General features: G+C 44.1%; 1 protein-coding gene and 1 long non-coding RNA gene across 2 annotated transcripts in view; both read left to right on the forward strand.

The window, feature by feature from the left end:
- LOC103372625 (uncharacterized) overlaps window positions 1-27,904 on the forward strand; it is a 53,052-nt gene that overhangs the window by 23,297 nt on the left and 1,851 nt on the right. The window contains exon 2 of the long non-coding RNA XR_521008.1: window positions 23,701-23,857. This is a non-coding gene — a long non-coding RNA (uncharacterized LOC103372625). The remainder of the gene's footprint in view (window positions 1-23,700; window positions 23,858-27,904) is intronic.
- On the forward strand, window positions 11,147-13,588 carry gas1a (growth arrest-specific 1a). The gene has a single exon (XM_008302308.1). The coding sequence runs from the start codon at window positions 11,714-11,716 to the stop codon at window positions 12,485-12,487; it is 774 nt and encodes a 257-aa protein (XP_008300530.1). The 5' UTR covers window positions 11,147-11,713; the 3' UTR covers window positions 12,488-13,588.

A 27,904-nucleotide genomic window follows, 5' to 3' on the forward strand; every position in this document is an offset into this window, starting at 1 on the left:
TTCGACATGTTCAGAGATGCTCTTCTGCAGCCTTTAGTTGTCATGGCTGGTTGTTTGAGTTGCTGTTGCCGTTCTATTCACTCAAACCAATCTGTCCATTACTCTCTGACCTCTGCCATCAGCGAGCTATACTCGTCCAGAGAACTGCCCCTCCCTGGATGTTGTTTTTTTCTTTTTTTTTTCATTTTATCTGACCATTTTCTGAAAACTCCAGAGACCGCTGTGCTGTTTAAGGCAACAGACACATAATGTGGACCTCTGTTGTATATGGCATCGTAGTATCGGTTGGCTGTCTTATTCAGTCCTGGCTTGTCCTGAACATATGAGCGTTGAACATCACAGAAGTCTTTGTCATGGTGCCCATTGCTGGTTAAACCCCCACAATGTTGTCTGTTTGCCAACATGAACCTACTGACAGTCCGAGTGAGTGCTTCCTCTGCTGCTGGTGGCACAATGAGGTACTACAGCTAATCCACAATACATTTCCTGACATGCACGTAGACAATACAGGTTTGTCTTTTTGACTCTTTGGAGCTCAACCTTCTTGACACAACATAGCCGTAGCTTTACAACAAGGTTCATGACCACTTACCTGTCTCTAACTTGAATGCAGAAATGCAGTCTTTTTCATAATGCATTAGCAGAGCCATTCAAATGTCAAGCATATACATTGATTTTTAATAACATTGATATACTAAAAGTGTGTATTATCTAGAAAAATGGTATCAGATTAGTGGTGCAAAACACTTGATTGGGACTAGGGCTGGGCCATATCATACCGTGCACGGTAATACTGGTGTGATGTTAGGGGATGATATGAAACTGAAATATCGCAATAAAATTTGAGTGCCGTTTTTTTCGTCCAGTCTAATGCACATGGAGCGACAAGCATGGCGGCGACTGAGAAGAAGGGAATGCAGTGCATCGACCGACACAATAGGGCTGGACCTGGATATCGGAATATTTGGTCGTTGTGGTGGTGTCCGGATAGCAATTTTGAGATCTGAATATTTGGCAGAAACAGAAGTGTGACCGCTATCCTAAACTGGCATTAGCATCCAAATACTGCCTGTGCGTCCTGTCCAATTGTACCCCATCAGTCCGAATATTCACCTGCCGCTATACACCCCCGAACTGACGTGATGGTGAGACCAAGGAAACTGGCTGCAAAGTTTTATGTTGCAAAGCACCTCTACTGTACTTTTATGGATACTATGCATTGTTCTGCTCAGGATCTGTCAGCCCATTTTCCTTTTAAAATGCCTTTTGAGTAAACAAGTTGTCAGCAAGCAATTTACAACTTATGCACTATTGATTTTCGTCTACATGCCTCAATGCATGAAGTCACTGCCACATGATTGACTGAGTAGATATCTACTAAATGGGCAGTTGTACAGGTGTAATTAATGAAGCAGTTAGCAGCACATACATGTGGTAACCAGAGATTATGTGCAGTTCAGATGAACATTCTGTGTTCATACATTAACAGTACGATGTCGTACTGAAATAGAACTTCTGCCTTTTATGCAGGGACCACATTCAAATCTTACTCCAGTTGACACTGAAACAGTGAAACCTTCTAAAGTATGTGTTTAAAAACCCATTCTGTGAAAGCTAACACTCCAAAAAGGCCTCTGTTTCTTCAGAGTAGGCAACGTATGGATCGGTCACATCCTTCTTATCCAAAGTAATCCCCTCGGAGTCAAGAGTTCACAGAGGATTGATGCGTCTCTGATGCTATGTCAAACATATGCTTTTTATTTGGTCACCAGGCGGCCCGCTGCCTTATCAGCATAGCAGAACCAGCTGGGAACGGACTCTTGCACGACTTCATGGGGACGTTGGCGAGCTGTAGTTGAAATTATCTGTCTTTTAAAAACACACTCGTAGCTCGGGTTTCACATAAATACGTTGACTTATCTTCATCTGTTCAGTAGTTCTCAAGCTCACAATGTGTGTTTTTCCTTTACAGCCAAATTTCCACCCAGAATTCCAAAAACAAAACAACCTCAGAATGTTTTCATTTTTTTTCCACTGAAGGAGCCAGGTTCTTATTTGAAGTTTCTTCGCTTTAGTTTGTGCTTCCAAAAGGGCAACGCGCAACGGGGGGAATAGTTATGGACCATAAAGCGCTGCTTCTACAGAAGCGAATATGAGAAACTTACACAGCCGCTGGTTTTGAATGTTGGAAACCAGTCGATTGAAAGCAGCAACAGAAAACGAGTGTCGTCACAAAATTAGGTCAAGCCCAAAAAAAAGCTGTTTAAAACGCAAATTTACCTCAAAAGACTTCCCAGGCTGTGCTGCAGATCACACCCTCCTCCCTCCTGATTCCTGATTCACATAACAGAAGCTGATCAACGGGAGCAACAAAGGAAACGTGCAGAAATCAGCAGCATCACAAACCAAGTGTTTGAAAATGTAATCCCAGCTCCAGCGTTGTTGAATACACGACAACAAAGCAATGCATAAAGAGCATTTGTTTTCTACTCATGTTGAGTTCAAACTGTGAGGTAAGCTGCTTTTCATTAGCTATCACACACAACTTATGAATTATTATTGTTTGGACCAGCCTCAGTCTTTTTGAAATACCACAGTAATCTTTCATTCAGAATTAGATTTGATAGGAGTCCAGTGCCAGCAGGATTGTGGTGAGCTCATTTCCTCCATGTGCAGCGTGGGAGGAGGAGGAGGAGGAGGACGGGGGAGGAGCGGCGGGGGAGTCGGGGTGCTTGGAGGGCCTGCAGAGGGGCAGTGGTCCTGCAGGAGTTAAGAATGACACGCAATTAATCAGCTCGAGCAGACGGCCAGTATCACTTCACTGTGCGGAGGCTGGAATAGAGGCCCGTCTGTAGCGAACAGCTGCAGGAGGAAGCCGGGCCCTTTGCCTTTCTTAGACATGTGGATGGAGGGAGGAAGAGAAAGAGGGAGAGAGTGTGTGTTTGTATATACATGTGTGAGGCTACTTACAGATGGGATGGAGGAGGGGAGGAGGAGGAGGAGGAGGAGACGAAGAGGAAGAAGGAAAAAAAAAAAAAAAGAAGGTTTTAACTGCCTGCCCACATCTGTTTATTTAGAAAAGAAACCATTGTGTCATTCAGTTATTCTAACAACCTACACCAGGGCCAATGTTAGTCCCACAATGACGGCTTTTTAAATACACAGTTTACACTCCTATGAAGTGGCCTCATAACTGCGTTGGAGCCTCAGGAACGTGCCAAATGGGGAACATGCTAGGGTTTCACATTCCCTCCCACACTACTTGACGTCTCTATAGCAGACTGCGATGCCAGAGGTTGGGCTTTGGTGGGGCTGGACGGGGGGAGGCGGGAGGAAATCTGGTGGGGGCCATTTGTCTTGGTCTTGTGTGCTTTTTCTGGGCCTAATCTCTTAAATTGGTCTGCGAGTTTGGAAGCCTGCCAGAAAAGCTGCAGGGGGTTCTGGGACATAAGTTTTGAAAGGCGAGTGAGACGGTGAGACTCTTGTTGTGTGTCCTGTTGTTTCCTATCAGCTGTGAGCTGGAACAAAGGGAAGCATGAACGTTATTACGTTTTTCTGCGTGTTAGTGTTTCTGCTACCAAAACACAGATTCCTCGTATGTGAAAACCTACCTGACAATAAAACCAATGCATTCAGTGTTTTTTTTATTGGCTAATCCAGTATTGTAAATGGGAAAACACAAAAACATTACAAAGCCGAACAAGAGTATTGATATTGGACAATTCTGCAGAACCCCGTGTTACAGGTTCAGTAGCAAAGCCTCCTGATCCGGATGCCAGATATAGCAGATAAACTATGATCAGGGTATGATTAGGGTTAGGCATTTCAAACATTTGGTTAAAGTGACTGTAATGGATATTTTATGACAACAATGTCTTCAAAGATGATGGAAAATAATGTGAAAGGGCTTGCTCACAACTCTACAGGTCTTCTTTAGTGGATTTCAGCTTATTGTTCAGCTGCAAGACGACTCTGATTATAGTGATGATGTCAGGTTTTGCTACAACAGGAAGTTATTTCTGTAAAATAAAAATAAAAGCACCAAAAACCCGTTTCACACAACCTGTTCAGCATCAGACAGACACACAAACAAACCCAGTTTCCACCTAAACTACACAGAACATTCAATCCCAAGAACTTCCTTTAGAACATTGGTTGTCACTGTGATCTAAAGACCTGCAACGATTGATCAAATTAGTCGACTGATGTATGACAAAGCAGCACATAATTATTACATGTGACCACACAACAAATTGTTCCACTCCAGTCCCGTATGTGACTTTAATGCAGGAACCGCGGCATGATTCAAGTCGTATCAGTGTTGATCACGATTTACTGCTTTTGCTAACGGAGTCACTGAGACGTGCAAGGTGTCGTCGCAAAACAAGTAGCACAGTGGATCCAAATTACCCAACATGCACGGCGTAAGGTACGGAAACTGATTCGATGAGCTACTGCAGAGATGGATCATGAGATGCCTCAGATGGACCGACAAAAGTAAAATGTTCAGCACTACTAGCCCCGCCCCCAAAAGCTCCTGAACCCTTGGACACTGGTGGCCTCTGACCAGGAAGGTAAAAGCATTTCCCTGGAGCCTATTATTGATCCTGGTCCCTGCAGTTGAAATGAACCGAGTTCCTCCCAAGGTTCCTTATCGCTGGGGAAAGTTCCTGCAGTGGAAACGTGGCTACAGTGTCTGCTAACAGCTACAGATTTTCATCAGGAGTTAGTGGAGACCAAAACCGGAGCTAAAAGAGAAGAAACGCTGGACTGCAAAGAAATGAACTGCACAGTAATTGGTTGTCTAATTAAGCAACTGTTGTCTCACAAGTTTGCTGAATATCGGGACATTGCACATTCCCAGCAGTCACATTATGTCTGAAAGAAATGGCTAAAAAGAAGCTTTCCATGTTGACTAGTTGTTAATGCAGTGTTGGATTCTGCAGGTATGACGTGTGGACTGTCACAAGTCTCCCTAACAAAGCTGAGCCTTTCATCAGCAGCAGATCAGGAATGTTCAGCGCTTGCGGTTGAAGTGATTATGCGTACGTTTGCTTTGTTGTGTTTTTATATTGTTGAATTCTTTCTTGCTGCACTTCATGTTTGGGAGATTAAGGTCATATGTCTGTGTCAGAAGTTAGGGCTTTATTGGTCGGTCCATATGTGCTGGTGTTTGTCTGCAGCGATATGAAAGGCTTTCAGGCCTGTATAAACAGCCGCTCATGCAGGCTGATGGCTGAGCAGCATGTGTTGCAACAGCTGCTTGTGTGATATGCGGCGTGTGGAGGCAGCGTGGAGAGTCATAGAGGTCTTTCGGGGTAAATGCCGTCGAAGGTACCTGGATGCAATTACAGATCTGAATGTGGCGCTTCGTTCGGCGGGGTTGGTTCATGTCGTGCAAGATAAGCGCTGTCGTCGTGGTCGGGGCATCTAGATCTGTCTGTTTTTGGAGGATCTATGGACCAGACGATCCTTCTGAAAGCATCTGCAGGTTTCACAGCGAAGGCTTAAGTCTCTAAATGCATCAATAAAACACTGGTGGTGCGATCGGTACCACAAACTCTCAACGTGTTGCCTAGTTTGTGGAGGTCATTCTGTGAAGGTCTCCACGTGTGTTCAACGCTGGGAGAATGAAGAAAAAAAATTTTCTTGAGCCATTAGAGTTTCATTCAGACATGGCCGACCTTTAATATCCTTTATTCAGACGTGTGGAAACATCAACCATACAGCTTGATGTCTGAGAGGTTGCAGCTTCTCGTCTACACCACGTTTGGATATTTTTGGTTGTAAAGTAAAACCCCAGTTACATTAATACATGCGCGAAGTTTGACTTTAAGGGTTCGTTTCCTGAAATGTGCAGAAGTTATGGCACATCGGACGGCGTTAAAAGGGTCAGGAGGATCTCTCTCACCGTCTGACGTGATGGATGACTTTAATCTTACTGATTAAAGGAGCTCGCCCCACATCACACTTCATTTAACGCTGCACCCGTTTAGCAGGGTTCTGAGGACGGGATCCACCTACGCCTTATGGATCCTTGAAACCCGCCACAGATTTGAATCTCCGGTTTCCACACGTTCGAACACAGGAGTGGAAATAGAGAGAGAGAAGACTGTATTATATCATCAGAAAAGAGATATTGTGTTGTTGCTCTTTAGTGCTTCGGGGGGATTTTCTCTTCGACGCATCAGCAAAGCAATTTCCTGGGATTCTCGGCTTTTGCAGCCAGCGCATTTTAGAAACGGCAAAAATAGGTGGTGTATTTATAGCCTCCCGCCACTATCTGCCGTGTAGTGACCGTTTTAATCACTCGTGCGTCACTCTGCAATTCCAAACCGAACAAATCAACGCAAATCCCCGGAAGAGGACGGACGAAACAGGGGCTAATTAATAGGCAGACACGAGGAAGGAAATTAATCCTTAATCTTGTTTGGGTCTCTTCCAAAGAACTTATCACTTGCCATAATCGCTTCTCCGAAATCCCAGAGAGGAAGCAATTTGAATGTATAGTTCCTGCCAACTCATTTCCTGTATTCTGATATTTCCTTTTTCAGTGTCGGCCCGGCCGCTGCTGACCCGCTCTGCTGGGACTCGGCTCGCTCGATAACGAACCAGATCCTCACAGTGCGGCTCTCTGTGCAACAGCAGCCCTGTGACCAGTAATAAGTTAGCAGCTGAATTCTCATCATGTACAAAATATGGCATTAAAAATATAGATTTAATGTGTAATACTTTTTTTTTTGTGTGTGTGAGCAGAAGCAATAATCTGCTGATCTCACGCTGTGTAACGGACAGGTGTGCTGGATCATAAAAAATACTCTTTCAGCCATAAACAGAAATATTTTAAAAGCTTGCCTCAGTTCTCTGCAAAATAAATGACACTTTAAAGCATAAAAACAAAGGAAACTCTTCACATATGTTTGAATATGACCTTCCAGCAACGCTTGGGTCCTGTTTAAAGCATATTTTTATGTCAGTGGGCTGAACTCCACAGCTTGGTACGTCGTTCTCCACAAGACATGACTGAAACACCGGCAGGGGATGGTTTTGATATCATTTTGTTTGTCCCTTAATTGGACTGTTGCGGCAGGAATTCGGGTTTAATTGTTCCCTCAAAGTAACGACGCTCAGCTCTCACTGTAGCACATCTGGTTTAAGCGTACAGCTGTTGGCAAAGACAAAAGTGTTGGATGATTCAGGCTCTCTTTTTTTTTTCTTCTTGCTCCTCCAGTGCTGAGGATGAAAGATTTTTTTACGAGGTTGATGAGATTTTAAAGAGGATTTTTTTTCTCCTGCGAGTCTTGACTTCATCCATTTTCAAAATCATTATTGACTCTGAAACGGAAAATTGCTGCTTTATTTACACTAATGTGGTAAAAAAAAGAAAAAACCGGGATACCTCGCTTGAACGCTGTTGCCTGTGTTTCATATTACAGTTGTTCCAAAAGCACTTGAAACAATGAGGACGGTGGTGTTTGGAGATCTTTTGTGGAAACGCACAGTGTTTCCATTCTTTGTGCCGCGAGGAGAAGCAGGAGAGGGACTCCCGAGGTATTGAGTTCCCCGTATCCATCATTTTCGACGAGTTGGGACCTTGGAGTAGCGCCAGCAGCGTCTGCGCTAGCCAGCCGTAACTGACATTGAGTGCATTGTTTGCAGTGGGAAGCTCACGGCTGTGGCCTAAAGGTACATTCCTGAGATCAGAATGCTGTTTGAAACACAAACAGCCTTTGTGCCCTCGCTGCTCTCTTTCCCTGACTCCCTCATCCACATCAAGCCTCAAGAACTAAACTACCTCCTCTCGCTCATGTGTCAACATGTGGGCTATCATTTTACTCACACCCACACACACTCGCGCACACACACACACACACACACACTCGTGTCATTTTGATGATGAGGTCCAGGCAGATATCTTGGCTATCTAAGCTCTTGGAAAATGCTTTGGCTTTCCAGATTTTTTTCCCGACACAAATAGTTTGTTTGAATGTTTTTTTGACCTTTTTCAGGATCGTGCCAGATGAAGATTTAGCCGCAATAATAAAAATAAAAATAATAATAATAAAAATGCACAATACACTAAAATGTTGACTTCACTCTGCAGCATTCTGGTGTTTTAGACTGTTGTATAGATTAATGCTGCCGGCTTTGGTTAGAATCAGCAAATGTCTTAAAACGCAGCTTCTCTCCACTGATGAACACATTTAAATTAGAAATATTTAGCAGATTATTCGTCTTAATTATTTGACAACCTTCCCACAGTCACTCACAGTATTTATTCCTCAGATGTGAATGTTTGCTGGTTTTCTTTCTCTTCCAGGACAGTAATCTGAATATTTCTGGCTGCCAGTCAAACAAAAAAATCTAAATTTGTCTATCATGTTTGATTATTTTCTTGCATTTTTAGATCAACCTATAAACTGATCAGAAAGTAGTCAGGACACGAATCGATTAAAATAAAACTGGGTTGGCTTAATAGAGGGTTTGTGCTTTTTCTCGTTGTTGTGGCTGAAGTGAGTCAATACCAGTAAATATGCAAAAAACTCTTTCCCAAAACCAGACAGTGGAAAACTACGACACTGTGGGTCCTGCTGAATGTTTTTTTGAATCTGCTTTATTATTCGTTGTCAGTTGTGACACAGAAGACTCTATAAAAACCGTCAGAACACAGAAATACAGATCTGCAACCTACATAAAACCCCCTTTCCCTTGTTTTCTCGTGTCGCTGTCGAATTATTTTATAGTGAAAAAGAAAACGGAGACATGAATCACATCCAGCAGAGAAGCGTTTTACTTTATTTACTACCCCGGTTGTTTTAACTCACTACACAAACTGTCTGGTTGCTATTTACGACATCTCTTTGCTCACTTTTTTTAAAATAACATAGTTTGAATCATTAAAAGCACAACGTCGGAGATGTTCACAGTAAAGTTTGAAACGTTTAAGCAAAGTTCAGGTTTTGCTTTTCATCCCTCAGATTTACACGCATGCATTTCAGAATTATTTTGCAATTAAGCAAAGAGAAATCCGCTGCGGAGGTTTCCAGTCGAGCCACAAATATCCACCGCTGACCTGAATTCAAGGCTGAGTCGAGATATGTTTTATGATTCTCATGCAGGAGTAAACACCTCCTGAGGAAACCGCAGCTTAAATGCTCTCTGTATTTAATACCTGCTGCCCAGAAAAGCATCTTGATCCTCTTGAAAGTTAATCATTGGTTAGAAAACAAAACAACTAACCGCCTAAAAGATTTTTAAAAAATCTCAGATTGATGGCCGACTGAGGTTCACGTCCGCCGGCCCTGCAGGTTTAACCGACATTAGCATGATTAGTATTAATGCAAAGCGCTGCAAACAAAAGTGCCAGCGCTCATTCAGCAGCCCGACGTCTGACAGCCTGTGATCTAGTGCGATAACAAGAGGGAGGTTAGCCATAATGAGTGATTATATTGAGTGATGTTCAATGAGAGCCCTATTATACCTCAATTAATTTGCACTCAACTGCTCTGCTGAGGAAGAGTTAATAGGATGGGGATGATTAAATCAGTGAGGATGCTGCACAGATCATTAGCACTGCAGGCATGAAGTTGTGTTCAATTTATTATTGCACAGCAGTGCAGTGACAGCGCCGTTATCTACCGGATATTACAGCGCTCAGAAAAAGTTGTCACGGCGGCCTGGTGTTTGGAGCGCATGCTGATTGCGTTTCTCCTCTCGCTGCTCTCACTTCCTGTCAGTTCTTCACTGTTGGAGTAATTAGAAATAATAAAAATACACTTAAAAACAAAAAAAGAAAAACTACAGCTTTGATTGTCGGCTGTAAATGCACAACAATGTTCTTTAAATTACAATTCATGTCAACGAGAAGTGACATCAGAGGCCATTCCAGTGACCTATATGGTTTTTTTAATTGTACATGTTGTGCAGACAAACTCTTGGGATTGCAAATTAAATATTATGAACCGAACCTGGTGATAATCGCTAATATGGACAAATATCAGCAATATTGTCATGAAATCTTATTATCACAAGGGTAAAAATGAATTTCTCACATATGAAACAGGGCTTTCTCCAACACACTTCTCTAAGAATGAAACAGCCGCATTTTATTCAATAAATTCCTCCTCAAATTAAAGCATTTTGACTCTAAAAACACAAAGCTGGGCTCCGAGTGGCTTTAATAATGTGCATCTCATAATGAAAAACCGATATGCTGTATTTAGTAATAACGTAAAGTTAAAAATAAGAACCCAAGCTGCTGATTATAAATGTCCTGTAGACAAATATCAATATTATTTTCATTAAAACTTAATAAACTAACTTTTAAACTAACGTACTGATAAAAGTAATGCGAATCTGATCAGTGTGTGGATTTATATTTTACACACGTTTGTTTTGAGACAGGTTTATAGTGATACATGTTGGATATGAGGAGGAATGTATAAAAAATCTAATTCAGTAGTTTAATAAACACGTGGGAGGTCATGTGTGAGCTGCATTTAGTCATACTGTAAATCTAAAGCTTATTATAGACAAATATCTTCATGAAAACCTTTTAAACCGACTCACTGATCCTGTAAATCTGATGTGAATCTTTATTTTACACAAACTTATTTTTAGTTCTTTGAATTCCATTTAACTTTGCATTATAGGCAAAGGTCAAATCAACTGGTTTTAACTGATTTATAGTGATATATGTCGGCTTTTAGGGGGATTTATTCAGTCAGTATTACACTATATATAAACTAAATCAAATGTATTAATCCAGTGAACATGTGGGAGGCTGTGTGGAGGCTGATTGGTGCATTTTTGGCTGTATTTACTTCCACTGTAACCCAAAAAACCTGAATAATCTGGTGATTATTAGAAGCCTATTGACAAGTATCAGTGACAATATCGTGGGAAAACCATCACAAGAGGTCAGGATGTGCTTTCATGAGTTCACTAATCATGTTTCAGAATCATTTCCTCTCATCATCAGGAGCAGCACCTCTCTCCACTAAATCTCTCCAACGCGTTCATCTCTCCTCACCTTGTGTTTCTCAAGACCATCTTCCTCCCAGCCCCAGCTCCCGCCCATCGCTACGTAGGAAACCCTCAACAAGTGGCCAGCCAATGGGAGGCACCTCTCCAATGTATGGAGAGGGGGGCTGAGGAGCAGAAAGACTAATGCTCAAAGGGGAGAGAGTGGAGGACCACTTTGCGACCCACAAGGGTTGTTGTTTTCCTCATGCGCTGTTTGTTTGCACTCCTGTGCGCACAAGGACTGCTTAATGATCCAGCGCAGTCCTCCGAAGGGCTCTCGGGACTCGTCCGGCTGCGCTGCGTGCCGGAGAGAGAAAACGCAACGGGGACTCGCTGAAGTGGAGCTTTCACGAACTCCTGCGATGGAATGAAACTCTCCTGCACTTGTGGAGAACTTTTTCTTTCGCTGCGTCTTCGAGTTTCTATTTTAGTTCTCACCCTCAATCATGTACGGATAACGGGAGGTTCACCCAAGAATCCGGCTCAAATGGATCAGCACTGACGGGTTTATGGAGCCGGGATTACACAGCGCAGTGCCAGCCTGTTGAACGCCCACACACGGGCCTATCACACACCATCTGCCTCGGAATAAATTACACTCTCCGGCGAAGACACTCTCCATGGAAGTGCTGCACAAGTTTCACATATGACACTGCTGTGAGCTTCTCCGCGTCCTTCAGCCATAACAATGGCAAACTCTGGCGCAGCGCTACAGCGCGTCTGCAGATCCGTCTGGCCTCTCGGCTGTGTGCTTTTGCTTTCTGGCTACTTCTCCTTGGCGTCGCCGTTCCACGGTCGGCGGCTGATCTGCTGGCAAGCCATCATGAACTGCCAAGCCGAGCCGGAGTGCAATTACGCGTACGATCACTACAACCGTGCGTGTGGCCCGGTGCTGAACGGGGAGAGGAAGAAGTGTCCGAGCCACTGCATCTCGTCGCTCGTCCAGCTCAACCTGACGAAGAACGGCCCGGCGCTGGAGGACTGCAGCTGCGGCCACGACTCGATGTGCGCGAACACCAAGCGGGCCATCGAGCCCTGCCTGCCCAGGACTACCAGCACCGGCTGCACGGAAGCCCGGCACCAGTGCGAGAGAGACCCGCAGTGCAGCTCCGCCATGCACGACTATTTGAACCACTGCGGGAAACTTTTCAGCGGGGCGGTGTGCACGAACGCCTGCCGGAATGTGATCGCGAATATGCGTAAAATACCCAAGGGTCAGCAGCTGGACACTTGCATGTGCGACGGCACGGAGAGAGCCATCTGCGAGTTTGTCAAGAACAGCATGAAGGCGCTGTGCTTCGACTACCCGGTTATCGACGAGGGCAGCGGCTCCGACGAAGAGTACGACGACCCGCTGGAGCCGGAGGATCCAGAGGACCCGGACAACGGAGCCGCTCTCCAAAATGCGCACTGTGTTTTGACCCTGCTGGCATCCATTTTGGCTCTGTTACCCCTCTTTTAATCCCCGTGCTTCATAAACTGCCCTGACTATTGTCCGGATAAAAGGCAACCTAAACTTTTGTCCCTCACTGACCTGCTCCTATTGTGAAAGGTTAGAGCCCCGAAGACTTGCAAAAGGAAAAGGGCGTTTTGGCGCACGCAGGCCTTTGAAGGATATCAAACGGGGATATTTCTATGCAAATGAAACTCTTATCGAACCACTCCAGCGGCTCTGCAGATGCTTTGCTTATGTGATAAGCTAAATAGAATTTGTCTACTTTCTCTCTGCCACAGATTCTGATAGCAAAGTTGTCCTGACAGAGACACAAGTTGGCCTGTTTTGGTAACAATGCAGCGTTTAATCTGTATAATCAGTATATGCTGTGCACTGCCAGTCCTTGTTTTGTTTTTTCTAAAAGTATGAACTATTTTTGTATGACAGGCCTTTGCCGCTTGGCACCAGGCTCTCTGATTTACAAGTATTTAATGTTGGAATCCATGAACTTGTAAATAGATTAGGAGTTAAAGTGAACCAGTAATTTATTACACGCCACCCTAGTTACATCCAAATCGTCTTCTTGTGAATAAAGACTGAGAATTCCAGCTTTAAAGGGAAGTTATTTTGTCTGAAGATAGTGTACATTCATTGTATATATGTGTATAGCCTATATAGATTTTTTTTTTCCAGAGAATCCTTTATGTTTTAGGCTATGAGATGATTTATTCACTGTGTATAGCCTAGAGAGAGAAAACGTCTAAATCCACTGTATGACTGCCTTAATGATATACCTTTTATAGAAGGCATAAAGGAAAACTTGAAGATATCATCCTCGACTGTGAGTTCTTTGTCGATTTTGCCACATCGGTGTCGTGCCTCGAGTCAGAGTCTTTATAACACGTTTTGTCGCTCCGGTCAGTTTGGGCCTGTGGTGAGCAAAGTTATTCTGCTTTCTAGTAAATGTTGGTTTAGTTATCACAAGCCAGAACCAGAGCAAAAAAATAAATCTGTTATAAAGACAGAAAAGCATCAGTTTGTGCTGAACAACAATTTCTCACATGAGCCGTTTAAGTTTGGAGTAACATGCTTTATGCCTGCCATTCCATTAATAAAACCTAAATCTGAGCTAAGTGTGTGAATCTTTCTTGTCCACACACTTACTTTTGGTTTTATAAATTCCATTCAGCTTTGCCCAAAGGTGAAAGCAGCTTATTTTGGTTGGTAACAGACGGATTTAAAGTGTGTGTTGACTGTCAGGAGGCTTCATTCAGCCGCTGTAACCAACATACGGGGAAGTTTTCACTCTTTTCTCTCGTTCGGCTCCATCCTTGCACCAGAGTTTTGTCTAAACTTTTACGCTCCTGTTTCTGTACCTGCCGCATCGACGTGCTCGTCTAAACGCGGGCCTGCTTGCTGAGCGGTCGCCTAATGACCTGCTATGTCTTGATTTAGCTGCCTGTTGTCAAAAGCAACTGTCACCGTAAATCAACAGAACCCCCTCGTCCCTCCTCCGCCTGCAACACTTCACTGCACTCAGGTATCAGAGTTTACACTCGCTGCCTGTTAAAAGTGTTACAAGCAAATCTGTACGTTTTATTTTTTACTGTGCACCTTTTTTTTTCATTTGACAGTTTTAAACAATAGTTGAATTAATCAGTGTTTCTCAAAAAGGATATTAAAAAAAAAAACTCCAGCCTTGACATGACTGATGTAAATTAACATTCCACAGTTTCAGAAATATTGCTTCTTGTGTGGTTTTTATTTTGTGTATTTATTTGCATACGTGTCATTAACTGTGGGAGTAACGACATATTTAAATCCTGAACTTAATTTTTAATTCAGACTTTGGATAGTTCCTTCAGCTGACAGCACGTCCACATGTAAATATTAATTAATGCAGGTGTGTACTGATGTGTAGTTTTGTTTTTTAAAGTTATTTGCAGAATTCCTGTGTGCAAGAGATATTGCAGATCTTGCTCTACCCCACTCTCGCTTTGCTTGGCTTTCGGGGGCTTTAAATCAATGATTTGCTGCAAAATGTTTTATTAGAGGGGGGACAAGGGCCCTCCAGCTGAATGGATGGAGGAGAAGTCGAGTGGCATCTTTGTCATGGAAATGTTAAGCACATAATAGTTGGGTAGCACAATGGGGAGGCACTTCATTCTTTCAGGCTGGCTTGACACCTCTGGAGAGCCGAGCGGCGGGGAAGCATGTGGGAACGATCTGCTGCCGCTTGGGTCTCAAACCCTTCGCTGTAAGAAAAGAAGAAGAAAACACATGACAGGCCTGGCGAGGGATGTTTTCTCTCGATGTTTTTGCTCAGTTATAAGTTACCGTTTCCCCCCAAACACACGTTGGTTTGTTTTAGCACTTTATGTATTTTATGCTTGAATAAAATTCACACACACAAAAAAAACCTTAACAAAAAAAAATCCCTTCAGAACATTTCTGCTTCTGTCTTTTTACACAGTAGACGTTAAACTAAAACCCTCTGCTGTGTATTTACTGATTGCAAAGAAAAAAAAGAAAGTTCCCCCAAATCCTGCGGCTCCTAAATGAAATACCTTGTCAGTTTCTTGCAGTGTCGGTAATGCGATCCACCGTGCATGAAGCTTTCCAGGCAGGAGAATAGCTCTGCAGCCCAGCCTGTCCTCCTCCTCCTCCTCCTCCTCCTCCTTCGTGTCTTTCTTTTGCCTCTCGCATTTGTTCGGGCAGTTTCAGCACTTAGAAAAAAAACGCAGCGTGCGTTGATTAGGCTCTAATAATGCGCAGTGAGTGAATGGATGAATGAAGTGCAAAAAAAAGGGGGAAAAAAATCTCTCAAAACTGGCCTGCTTGTGATAAAATGGAAGGCTTGAATGCATTTCATAGCGCTGCGCTCACGAGGCACATTGTGGGATTTCTTTAAAATAGTATTATTTTAGTTTAGCCGGAGTTATCACAGCTGATTTTGGTGACATGCTGGTGTTAAAAGCTCCCCCCACCTCCCTGTCCGACACACAGAGGAGTGTGTGTGTTGGGTGTGTGTGTTTGGAGGGGTGGTGGCGGCGGCGGCGGCGGCGGCGGTGGTTTTGGGTTTAATTTACAAACTGTGGCTGTTTGTGTTCCAGCTCTTTGAGCGTGTGTAAGGTATCTCTGCCATCAACTGTGCTTCAGTGAGCTCAGTTCACTTCCAAGCTCTGTTTCTTTGGCCTCCTGAACAAAACGGCCCACACTTCACCCCATGCAGATCACTTCACCCCTTCACCCCGCGCTTATCACAGCACACTGTTTACAAAGGTGCAGCTCTCTCCAGCACCCATGCCGGAGGTTTGATGCTCGGATCGGGTTGCCTGTAAGGAAGATCTAAAATGATTCTGAGGATATTTTTTTTTTGCAGCAGAATTAGTTGCATATATTTTCCCTCCTTCCTAACAATGTGGAATAAGTGAAGTTTTCATCTTTAAATCTGCTGCTTACACTCTGAGGAATATTTGACCTTAGCCCTACTTTTCCGTGCAGTGTTTTCAGTGAAGTCCTGGCATGGGGTTGAGGGTGTTTTTTCAGGTAAATGGAAAACCTGTATGGAGCCTTTTCAGCTGCAACTAAAAAAAAAAAGAAGGAAAGTCAATCAAAAACAAGATGCTTCAGTGTTTCGGTGTATTCTCCACAGACTCAAGGTTTTTAGTTTTTAAAAATGTGGTTTCAAACTTTCACTACTTTAGTTGTGAACATACATAATGTGCATAATGTGATTTTCACGCTGCTAAAACGAGCTACGTCGCTAATATTCAGCCTTTTCAAACCCTGCAGCGAGCTCCTTCCTCCCCCTGATCCGCGCCGACCATATTTCTCACAGGCATTTGTTTTGGCCTCGGCTCCACGCGAGGTTGTGCAAAAAGTGATGTAGAAACGGCCGGACAGTTGGAATGGCTGAGACGGAGGAGGAGGCACTGAGATGGAAAGTTCATTTGAAAGGATTTGGAAATAATCCCCTAAAGTTACCACAGGGTATTCGATGGAATGGGCTCCACCTCGGCTCCCCTCTGCGCCGCTGCCATAGCTTAGACGCACATTTGTTAAAAGGTGGTTGTAAAAAAAAAAAAAAGACGTGCGTTGCTGTTAGCTGTTCCCGTTTTCATTTGTGTTTCCTCGCACTTTATTGTGAGTTATTTCGGTTCTCCTCGGCGCTCCTGCTCGGGGATCGCGCTCTGAATTCGTGCCATTTGCAGGAGACGCCAGTGACACGGCGAAGCAAAGATCATTGATTTTGCATCTCTCTCATTAGCTGCTTTGCTGATGCCAGGAGACTTTCAAGAAACCCTTGTTGTTTTGCTCCCCTCTATTTCAGCTGCCACTTTGATTTCATCATGCAAGACCTCTGCTGAGTTCACAACCCTTTGAAATGAGAAAAAGGCCTGTAATCCAGTTACTCAAGCTGCAGCGCGACTCCTCGGGTCCTGAGAGAAAACCTGCAGCACTAATCCCACTGTCACCCGGAGAACGCTTTGCTACCTGACTGTTTGTGGCAGCCATTTGATATATTCGCTGTTTAAAATGTTGCTGTTGAGTGTCTCATAAAGGGGGTCACAAAGTGTTGCGCGCTGGTTTTGTTCCCGGCGCTGCAGTGCTGATATAGCCAGTGTCGTGTTGGAAAAATCAAAAGGCTTCGCAAAAGAGAGGAAAAACCACCTTTAGTAGGTTAGCTGCAGAGGAACACAAAGCCAACGGTTTGCTCAGGAACAAATACAATTTCATGTTTTTTTTTTAAGATTTAAAGAGGCTTAACAATAATGCAATGAATATACAGTCGTGACTCGATAATCCGACCCTTAACAATCCAAAACCTGCTATCCGACAGGTTTGTAGGAAAAACCAACAGAACCCATAAAAACAGCCTTAACATAGCGACAGCCTTGGATTGTGACTCCGACATGACATTTAATGTCACCAATCAGGATGACGGCGTATTATCTGACTGAACAATCCCACAGATTGGCTACGTTCACACTGCAGGACTTGATGCTCAATGAGGATTTCTTTGTGACTTCCTTCACGTTTCCACTTCAATGCGACTTGCATGTGATCTGCTGTGTGAACTTCATACGAGCCAAAAGTGTCCCGCATGCGCAGAAGAGGACACGACGACGTCACACGCAGCGAGCGTGCTCAGTGTTTATGGAAGTAAACATGGATGGTAACGGTGGAGCGTATCTGCCACTCCCCCGCCGCCACCGATGGAGGAAACAGAAGTGTGAGCGCTAACTAAACTAGCATCAGCAGCCAAGTACTGCCTGTGTGTTCTGGACACTTCCACCCCGTCAGAGCGCTGCCCCGGGGTGGAAGTGGCCAGAACATGCACGAACACACCGGTCAGTTAGGCTGAAATCCAGCGATGCGTAGTGTTCTAACAACACACTAGTTATTATAACAACTATGAACAATAATGAACAACTAATGAGCCTTCCAGCATCAAGCCCTCCTCGTATCTGGACCTCCGTCTTGACAATCCGACATAAAAGAAGGTTTTACATTTAGTGTCGGATCATCGAGTCACGACTGTATAATGAATATAAATGTAGGGATATACTCTCCTGACTGAATCGGGTTGTGCTGGACTCCCTGTGCAGCATCAATAACATATTGGATGGATTCATAAATGGCACAGGAGGAGCATCTGGTTAAGATGAAAGTTTCCTGCAGAGAAAGAGCCTCACCGTGGGAGTACTTAGAGAAAATAAATAAAAGCAGAGGCATGGATATCTCTGTAGATTCAAATTAAAAATGTTGGCAGCATGTCTACAGAATATACAGAAGATTAGCAGAAAAGCTAGTGTGTGTGTGTTATTGCAGATAACTTATTAAATATTCAGAAAATGTACTGCTAGAGCAACATTTTAAAAACTAGAGGGGAAAATGTAGGAGGCCTTCGTTTTTTGTCCATATTCACTTTTACTGAGAACTGACCGTTTGGGAAACTCTTCACAGGGTGAGGATGTCCAGGAACATGTCAAAGTGTGCGTTCTTTGTCTACATGAAGCAGTTTGGTTCAGGGGCAGACGTGGCCAAAGTAGTTTTACTTTCCTGTTTTCATGTAAAGTTACAGCTACTCCTCCATTATACTGAGAAACAGAGTCATTAGAATCAATGCACGCCTGTGATTTCCCAATTCCTCCGTTACTGGTCGTCTACTGGAACCATCATAGTTTCAGAGTTAGAGCGACATCATCACCTGTTGCTCTGACGTTTTGAGAACGAAGGAGGAGAAATACAGAAGAAATACACTCGCTCTAAACGATGAGAAATGTACTAAAGCCCAGTGTGTGCATGTATAAGAAAAACAACAAAATCAACATCAGTCATTTGAGGAAGTGGCTCAAAGTGACGTTTGTTTATGTGCAAGTAGCCCAATTAGTTTTCTGGTAATCGGAGAAGGTACGGTGACCTCATATGTCCGTGAATAGGGAGGATGTTGGGGTGGAGGACTGGCCCATCGATCTGTTGTTGCCAAACTGATTTGGAAGTAACATCCCGATAACGTTTGCTGATCAGATCAGAACACACTTCTCATTTTAGAGGGCAGCAGCCACAGCACTGGTTTGTTGTTAATGTTTGCAGACTTTTGCTAATGTGACTGATATATTTTATGGTTGTACTGTTTGATTTGAGCAGTAAACGAGCAGGACAGGACGGTTTGGAACTCTTTTTACGTAAGCACTCAGGGATGCAGGTGTTTTTTTGGTTTGCTCCGACAGCAGAAATTGCTAAAGAAAAGCATTTCATTGTGAGACGGGTGGATGTGTGGCTAAATGAAACAGCTGCAGAAATAAATGCCCGAGCGCTTGGCACTGTGCTGTTTTTAGTAATGGGTATTGATCAGGCCTATCGGCTCTCCGAAGATACTCTGTGGTGTAAATTTACAGCCCATTAATTGAGGTGTTTAGGAGTTTATTATGGTCTGTCTGCTCTCGTAGCAGCTCGCAGGTCCAGCTGCTGTGCGGACTTCGGGGGGGAGGAGGACATTCCCGGCATGTTCACACATCAGTGGAGGAGCTCGAGTGTTTGCCTTTCACTTTGACCACAACACAAACAACTTCACCCACAAATAAACAAAACACGAGGCCGGGGCCGCGAGTGCAGCAGGACGCGGTCCAAGACGGGTCGAGACAACGAGTCGGGGCCGCCTCTGTTTGCGCGCTCCGGGTCGGTGTTTACATGAGCCAAGGTGTGGTGTGTATGCAAATGGTTCCATGTGCAACCGTGTGGAGGAAGGCCAGGGCAGCGTGGTAGTAAACTGGCTGTTTTGTCGGAGAGAGTTCTCATGTTTTTTCTTGGCATGGTCGCCTCTGAAGGCCTCCTCTGGCTGAGGGGCCTCCGCTCCACAATTTAAGGAAGAAGAGGAGACGGATGGAGGAAAGGGGGGAGGGGCAGGGACCAGAGACAGGGAGAGGAAAATACAAAACTTGCTGACACGGGGCATAACTTAATTTCCACGGTAGGGGGACAGCTGTGCAGTGTAATCTGCCATGGCAGCCCATTCAGACTTCAATAGCAGGCTTGACCCGCCAAGGAAAACTGGAACTGCAGCCAGCCCCTTCTGACTGAAGGAGGTGGTGACCGGGCCACCATTTATGGGCTTGTCTTAAAGAAACATACCCCTCTCACTTGTTATTGATAACACCCCCGGACACACACACACACACACACACACACACACTCACACATCCAAGTCAGTGGGATTCTTCGCTGCCTTAAGGAGGCCACATGAATTTTTAAGAAGATCATTTTGCGGTTGTCTCCCTGCAGAACAATCCCAGCTCCCCACTTGTCACCGTTTGTTGCAGAAGTGAACTTTCTAAAAGATGTTTGTGTCTCAGCGCGTTAACCAGATGAACACCAAACTTAGGTTTAAGTTTTAGGGCGACTTAAGAAATCAAATATGTGCAAATGCGTGAGTTTTGCATCACAACAGAGGATTTTCTGATTTCAAACACGATAGTATTGAAGAGTTGTAATCTCCCGTCTTTTAGTATCTGGTCCTTCAAACTGGGGTTCCCTGGGTGTGGAGTTTGCATGACAACAAACACAAATTCTGTTTTTAGTCAGCGTTTCTCAGCTTCATGTGCCTCCTTAAACTTCCTCTTAAGATATTTGCGGAGCTGATTTTTAAAAAATATTGCGAACATCCATGTTTTCTGGCGTTTCCGGACACATTTCTGCCTCTTTGGAGCATCAAACAATCAGCAAAAGGGACATTGTGTTGAAAACCAACAGGGATCCAACAAAACAGAACGCTCTGCAGCACTACTAGTGGTCAGAAACTTCACAGGGCACCTTTAAACTGGACTTCTTTCATTGCATTTCTTTTCTATTTCGCAAAAATTAGTTAATTAATCAGGTAGTAAATAAGAGGACCATTTATTGGAGACTATCTTGAACATGTTTAGGCACATTTTCCACACATTTCATGGTTACAGCTTCCTAAATATAAGAATTATTGACATTTCTGTAGTTCGTCTTCCACGGATAAACAAATGAACAAGAAACTCACTGACAGATTAATTGATGATGGAAATAAAGCGCTGAGGAACACATGTGATCTCACATTTCTGCATTTATTGGAACATTCAGTTTCAAATTTGACCGTCAAAGTGTTTTTCTGAGGTCGGACATGTATTTAGGGTTATGTATTCGTTAGTGACTCTTTTTAAGTGACAGAGTTGTGTTCAGTCTCAGTTATTCTCATTTCACACACAGAGCTCAACCAGCTGCACCGCAATTGTTTAAAACTACCCCAAAGTGTCACATTAACTTTAACGGCTGTATGCTGGCATTAAAACCGACTCTTACACTGATGCTTTTTTTTTACACTCTCAGAACAAAATGACTTATCTCCTCACAAAAAAAAAAAAACTAAACAACTCAAGAAATACATATAAACAGGAAATGTGCTTTCACCCTGAAATGAATAATGAGGCTGCAGCTTGGGAGTTGTGGGGAGTTAATAGTTTGGCAGTGGAAGTCAATAGGGGCCGGGGTCTCACTCCATTAAGCTGACCCCCAGGGCCACGTATTCATCCCTCACACATTCATTTCCTCTTTTATGTCCCCCCTCTTTTCACAGAGGAGGGCAGGCGACGGTGCGGGCTCATGCAGAACAGCCTCGGTACAGACTGTAGGTCATAAATATGTTGTTCAGCGTGTGAGCTGATGTGGCTTTGTTAACCGGAGCGCCAATGGGAGCCTTCAGAGTAATTAATGAAAAGGCAGGCGTGGGACAGAAGGAGCTGTGAAAGGTGCTGATCACGACGCTGCTTCCTCAGTCAGTTAATCTTTACAGGAGCATGTGGTTTAGTTTTATATGCATTATAGGTTCAATATGCATCCAAACCACATTCAAAACTCTTCAACATTTTACACCTTGTGACGATGTAATCAGTGATGTGTTCCTACACGCAGCATCCATATGCATCACCAGTTATAATAATAATAATATCTGTATGTATTCAACAGATTAGTAAACGATCCCTCTGAGCTCAGTGTGTCACTCAGAGCTCTGCTTCAGATCTCCTTTCTTCCTGTTGTGCTTCCTGCCGAGGCATTTGTAAACATCTTCAAGTGAAATCCCGAGAGCAAACACATCGGAGAGCCTCCAGCGGCCGGCCCTCGGCTGAAAGAGGTTCAGAGCGGAGGACGCCTCCGTTTGAAGTCCAACAAGTGGCAGTAAAAGAAGTGCTGAGTGTAACTTGGAACAGGAAGCAATTACGTGATTTAACAGGGCATATCCAGTGTAAACAAACACGTGCTTTTGAAGGTTTGGGCTTCGGTTTCTTTTAGCTAATACAATAATCACATAATAACAATAATATTAATAAGGTAATCGTTTATGCTGCACAGTGATTTTTAACCCTTTGAAGCAGTTTCTGGGCGTTTTTAAGCTGCAAGTCCTGCACCTTTATGGAAACCACGACTAGACCTGGAGAGACCTGAAACATCTGAAACATGTCTTCTGTGAAGATTGACAGTTATAACAAAACACAGTTCGATTTCTTGGATTATTTACTTTACAAGAAATACCTGCAGTCGATGTGTGCAACGCTTCCCACAAGTGTTATCAGCACTGGAGGAAAACACGCTAATTTCACATAGTTTGGATGTTTTACATTTTCCATTTGTTTCCGTGCTTGTCCCCTATCTACTCTGTGTAAACACAGTCTGCGGTTCAGCCCAGTTCAGCCCAAAAAGTCCCTGAATTTCTGTCACGTGACTGTTTCTAGGAGCTGAATCTCTGAATGGCTTTAAGGTTGTAGAAGTTTTAGTGTTTTGGGCAAAATCTGTTCGGTGCAAATGTTGATTTTTGGTGGATCTCTAAAAGAGAATTGAGTGAATTTGATTTTAAACTTAGATTTAGTTCATTTTCCTGTTGAATAGAGAGTTCAAGGTCGTCAGAAAGCTGAAAATCTGCAAATTACTTGAGTTTTGTGGCTCGGATAAATGATTCTGGTGCCTTTCAAATCTTTATTTCTATTAAACAATAAACCATGAAAGGTTTCTGTAAACTCGTACCGCATTGACATCTCTTCCCAAAATAATTCTTCTTATTAAGTCAAAGTCAGTCCTGGAGCACTAAAGCACCAAACACAATGAATCTCTAATTGACTGCGCTGACATGAGCTAAACACATAATGAATAATCCCATTTGGGCCGCAAAGGCGCCGCACACAATGGTCCAGTTTACTAAAGCAAGCGAGAGCCGGGCCGCTGATTCAGGGTCATTAATAAAGCGCTCTTTGTGCTTCGGTTCATAACGGAGCAGGAGGGTTCTCGGCTTTGTTTTATGGTGAGAGATCGAATCCAGAAACTAAATAAGAAAGCAGAATATGAAGAGAGGAGCGTGTTGGGTGGTGTTCTCACTGGAGCGTGAAGTTTGTTTGGAAACAGTAGAAGTAGCACAAGTTAGTTATGTAAAAACATTAATAAAAAAAAGTAAAAGTTTGCACGAGAAGAGGGGAAACACACAAGTACGCCTCCCTCTCCCTGCAATCTGTGATTTGTTACCGCCTGTAAACAATGTGATGATGCACCGTGAGTCAACAAACCGGGCGAGACATCTACGATACGCAGAAAAAAAGAAAGTGATGCTATAAATCATACAGATTACAAACAGGCAAACAACTGCAAAAATCCAGAGTTGTTTTTCCACCACTGCTCTTTTCCTGGATCCTATCTCACTCGTTTTCTTCTTCCCCCTCATCCAGATTAGCAACTCTCCAAAGACGAAAAGCTGAGCGAGTCTTTTCCTGAGCTGCTCGTATGTCACGTTGAGGACGCAGCAGAGGAAGGCGGAGCGTGCAGCGGGGAGCTGGCCATGTCTGCAGCCAGAAACAGAGAAGCTGTGCATGCTTTGTGGGGAGGGTAAGCGCCGGAGAGATCGAGAGTGAAAGTGAACAGGCCCGAGTTTTGGCATGGAAGTGGGAGTGTTTGTGTCAGCGAAAGTGAGACAGAAAGCAACACAGGACGCGAGGAGGAGGGATGCCGAGGAATCATCTCGCACGTAGCCTCCCTGTAGAGCCACGGTTAGATATTTTTATGGATATTTATGGAGCAGACTTACAGACACTGTGCTGCTAGATTGGCTTTGTTATCTTAGGACCGACGCACACTATCTGTTTCCCATCTTTTCTAATTGTTAGATGCTAAGCTAACACTCTCTTGGCAATGTTGGCAGTAAGCACATTAACCAAAATGAGAAAGGATTCCACAAATAAATGCAAAACCCCCAAATGTAATAGGTGAAGTAAGTTTGTGGTTACTCGGGCCTCCTTCCATGCTTTTCTTGCAGAGCAGCAGTGTACTTTGCAGGGCTGGATAATATGTGCACATATGAGATTTACAGCTGATAGAGCAGAGCTGGTAATCTCTTCTAGGACAGAGTTTCCAAATGTTGAAATGGGCCATTTTTTATTTAAATGATTAAATGTGATTATAACGTCACTGCAGCCCTGATGTGGATCAGTCAGACGGCAGCAGACAGTTCAAGGCTGGCGGCGGTCCAACAGGTAAAACCTCTGGAGACAGCTGCTTCCACTTAGCTCCCCAACCCCCAGCTTAAAAAAAACCAAATCACACACACACACACACACACACACACACACACACACACACACACACACACGACTGAAACAAAAGCGAAAAAGCTTGGATTCAGCTCCAAAGGCAGAGAAAACGTAGTGACAGCTGGCTTTTAGAGCCAAAGTTAGACATGCTTATTCATGCTGATTGATACCAACTCTCACATCTGCCAGTCAAATATGAGGCCTGGAGACAGCACATGGTTAGCTTAGCTTAGCTTAGCTTAGCATAGCGACTGGAAATCAGGAGGACAAGATACCAGCGCATCTTAAGCCTATTTACCTCCTAAATGTATGTTTCCTGTGTTCAGTTTTTACAAAAATGAAGAAATAAAACATGAAGTTGTAGTTTCCTGTGGAGTCGTGATTATTTCTGCAGCTTTGTAGAAGCTGTATTGGAGGATGTCTTAAGCAAATGTTTTCCCCTGTTGGCAGTTTTTATGCTAAGCTAAGACTAATCTACATCCTGACTCCGGTTACATATTTAATGCACAGACATCAGAATCAACTTTATTGGACAAGACACATAAACAAGGTGAATCTAAGCGCTCTGTGTACAGAAAAAACGGTGCTAAAAAAGTAAACGTTGAGAAGTAAAGAAATAAACTAAACTAAATAAACATTAGAGTCTTGTCAGCTTGTTCTCAGATAGAAGAAACATCACTGCAGATCCCAAAATGTCAAAATATTCCTTTAAAGTGCTTCTCATTGATTAAAACCCTTAAAAACTCATCTCTAGGTTGCAAATGTAGAGGTTTTCGCTCAAAAAATGATCTAGAATGAGCAGATCTATGAAGCCCCTATCCCATAATTGCACCCTTTTGAAGATCGTTGCATCTCGAGCACACCAGCTCACCTGCTTAAGCACTGTAGAACCGGTCTACGGCGACATAATGGCAAGTTGCAGTGTCGGAGAAATTCAACCATCATGTTTGACGCACGCTGCAAGTTGATAGGATCGATTTTTAGGTTTGTTAGATATGTTTCCTCAGGATCTTGTTCACGAGTGATGAGAAAACGGAGCTCGAGGTGGACAGGCAGCAGTAATGTGGACGCTGTACCAGACCATTGTGGTGAAGATCTACCAGTCCATCTACGTCCCACCCCTCACCTATGGTCACCAGCTTTGGGTCGTGACCGAAAGAACAACATTGTGGATGTAAGCGGCTGAAATGAGCTTCCTCCTCAGGGCGGCTGGGCTCAGCTTTAGAGATAGGGTGAGGAGCTCGGACATCTGGAGGGAGCTCGGAGTAGAGCCGCTGCTCCTTCACGTCTAAAGGAGCCAGTTGAGGTGGTTTGGACATCTGATCTGGATGCCTCTGGAGAGGCTTCCTCTGGAGGTCTTCCGAACACGTCCACCTGGGAGGAGACCCCGGGGCAGACCCAGAACCCGCTGGAGGGATTATATATATAAAAAATGATCGAGAATGAGCAGATCTATGAAGCCCCCATATTTGAGAGTGCAGCTGAGAGAGAAACAGGAAAGTGGAGGAGAAGAATGGGGGAAGGACCTGCGGAAAAGGGCCATGAGCGGGATATGAACTCATGACCTCATGACATGGGACGCCGGCTCAACCAGGTGACCTATAGCAGCGCCTGATTTTTAGGTTTTTGAGATTTTCATCGGTAACCTGCAGTTTCAAGTTGGAAAATCTCTGCCATGGTAGAGCAGGATGCTTATTTTGCTCATAATGTGTCATCTAGCGTGTATAAAATACCATGTGGAGATGCTAAAAACTTCCTTCAGGGGGTTTTATTGGAAAGAGTTTATTCACAACAATCGACAAACTCTTCTTTTAGCTCATCAGGTAATCCAACAGACTTCATGCGATCGATTAACCGTGTCAAACGGATCGAGGCTGCTGCTTTCATGCCATTCGCTCGTGTTTCTGGGAACCGCCAAGCTGCTTCAGATAAGCTGATAAGACGTCCCGAAGAGCTCCAGAACAACCTAAACATTTCTGCCCCGTCCTTCTCACGTTTACAGTCCGGAGAATAGATGTTGACTCAAACACATTCTGCAGCCGCCTGCTCTTTTTCTCAAGAGCCCGCGGTCTCGTCCACCAAAGACAACTCTTGCAACACTTATGTCGAGTTTGTGGTCGGCTCCAGAAATTAATATAGCCGGTGTGGTCCGAGATGGCAGCGGAGTGGAGAGTTATGGACTTCTGTTTGACTTTGAGCTGTGTGAATATTTACGGAGACAGTCAAACATAAAAACCCCAAAACTGGATTTGTAGAAAGAAGGACGTAAATATTTAGATTGAGCGTCCAACCTACGCCTGCACCTCCGACGGCAGGCGAAGAGACGGCATCACTCACGCAGCCGAGCACGTTTCTGCGCTAATTCGACTTGATTGATCAGCGTGAAGCGGCGACAGCGTTGCGGCGGCGGCAGCAGCGACGAGGGCTGCAGCGGGATTTATGAAGCAGGCAATCGTTTCCAGACTCACAGAAACCAAACGCTGAAAATAATGTTTGTTTATTCGCAAAATGAAAGTGGCACCGTCTGGTTTAAAGATATACGACTCCCCTCCCTTCACATTATTAGCTGTGAAGTGCAAAACACAAGTTGAGAAAGTCTTGTTGTTTGTGTGTCTCGCTTTCTGAGCTTTTTCTTCACTCATTTGTTTGGCACCTCTCCGCTGGCAGCCGAGCCGAATAAATTAATCGTTCTGCGTCTCATTAGAAGTTTTTTTCCGCCCCTACGTGTCGCTTAAAACCAAAAAAAGGTGCCATTTGATATTCTCCTCCTGGACTGTCTTTGCTTTAAGCGGCAGATTGTCGTGGCTCAGAGACGAACTCGCTGATTTCTCGGCGACCGTTTCGTTTTACAGCCGGCCCTGAACGGCGTATCAGCTTCCAGCGGGTCCTTGGCCTTTGTTTGGAGAAAAGGAAACAACAGCTGTTGCTTTCACAGGATTTTCTAACCCCGGGTCCTCGGGAAAAAGAAAAAAAGAAAACTCTCTTTTTTTTGTTCAGTTAAAACAAAACAAGAGAAAACTCCCCCTTGCCAAGGAAAGTGCTCCACATTGACACCACCAGCTCTGTTTCTGACACCTCCACACTTTCCTCTTTTTGTTTCTCCGGCTCACACAAACACACACAAACTGGTTTTCTGTCTTTGTGTCCGGGGGAGGAGGAGGGAGGAGGACGAGAGGGAGGCCGATAGAGAACCTCAGCTCGGCTTCTTTCACCTGTCTCATTATTAGCGGTGATGAAGGACGCAGTCAGAATTCCCTCCAATTATTCCGTCTGTGAGCCGCCTCTCTGCCGCGTCCACCTGTTGACAGAGCTGCTAAATGAGTCCCGGGCAGGAATGTTAATCATA

This window comes from Stegastes partitus, unplaced genomic scaffold, assembly GCF_000690725.1.
Source record: "Stegastes partitus isolate 25-593 unplaced genomic scaffold, Stegastes_partitus-1.0.2 Scaffold1793, whole genome shotgun sequence".
NCBI classification, from domain to species: Eukaryota; Metazoa; Chordata; class Actinopteri; family Pomacentridae; genus Stegastes; species Stegastes partitus.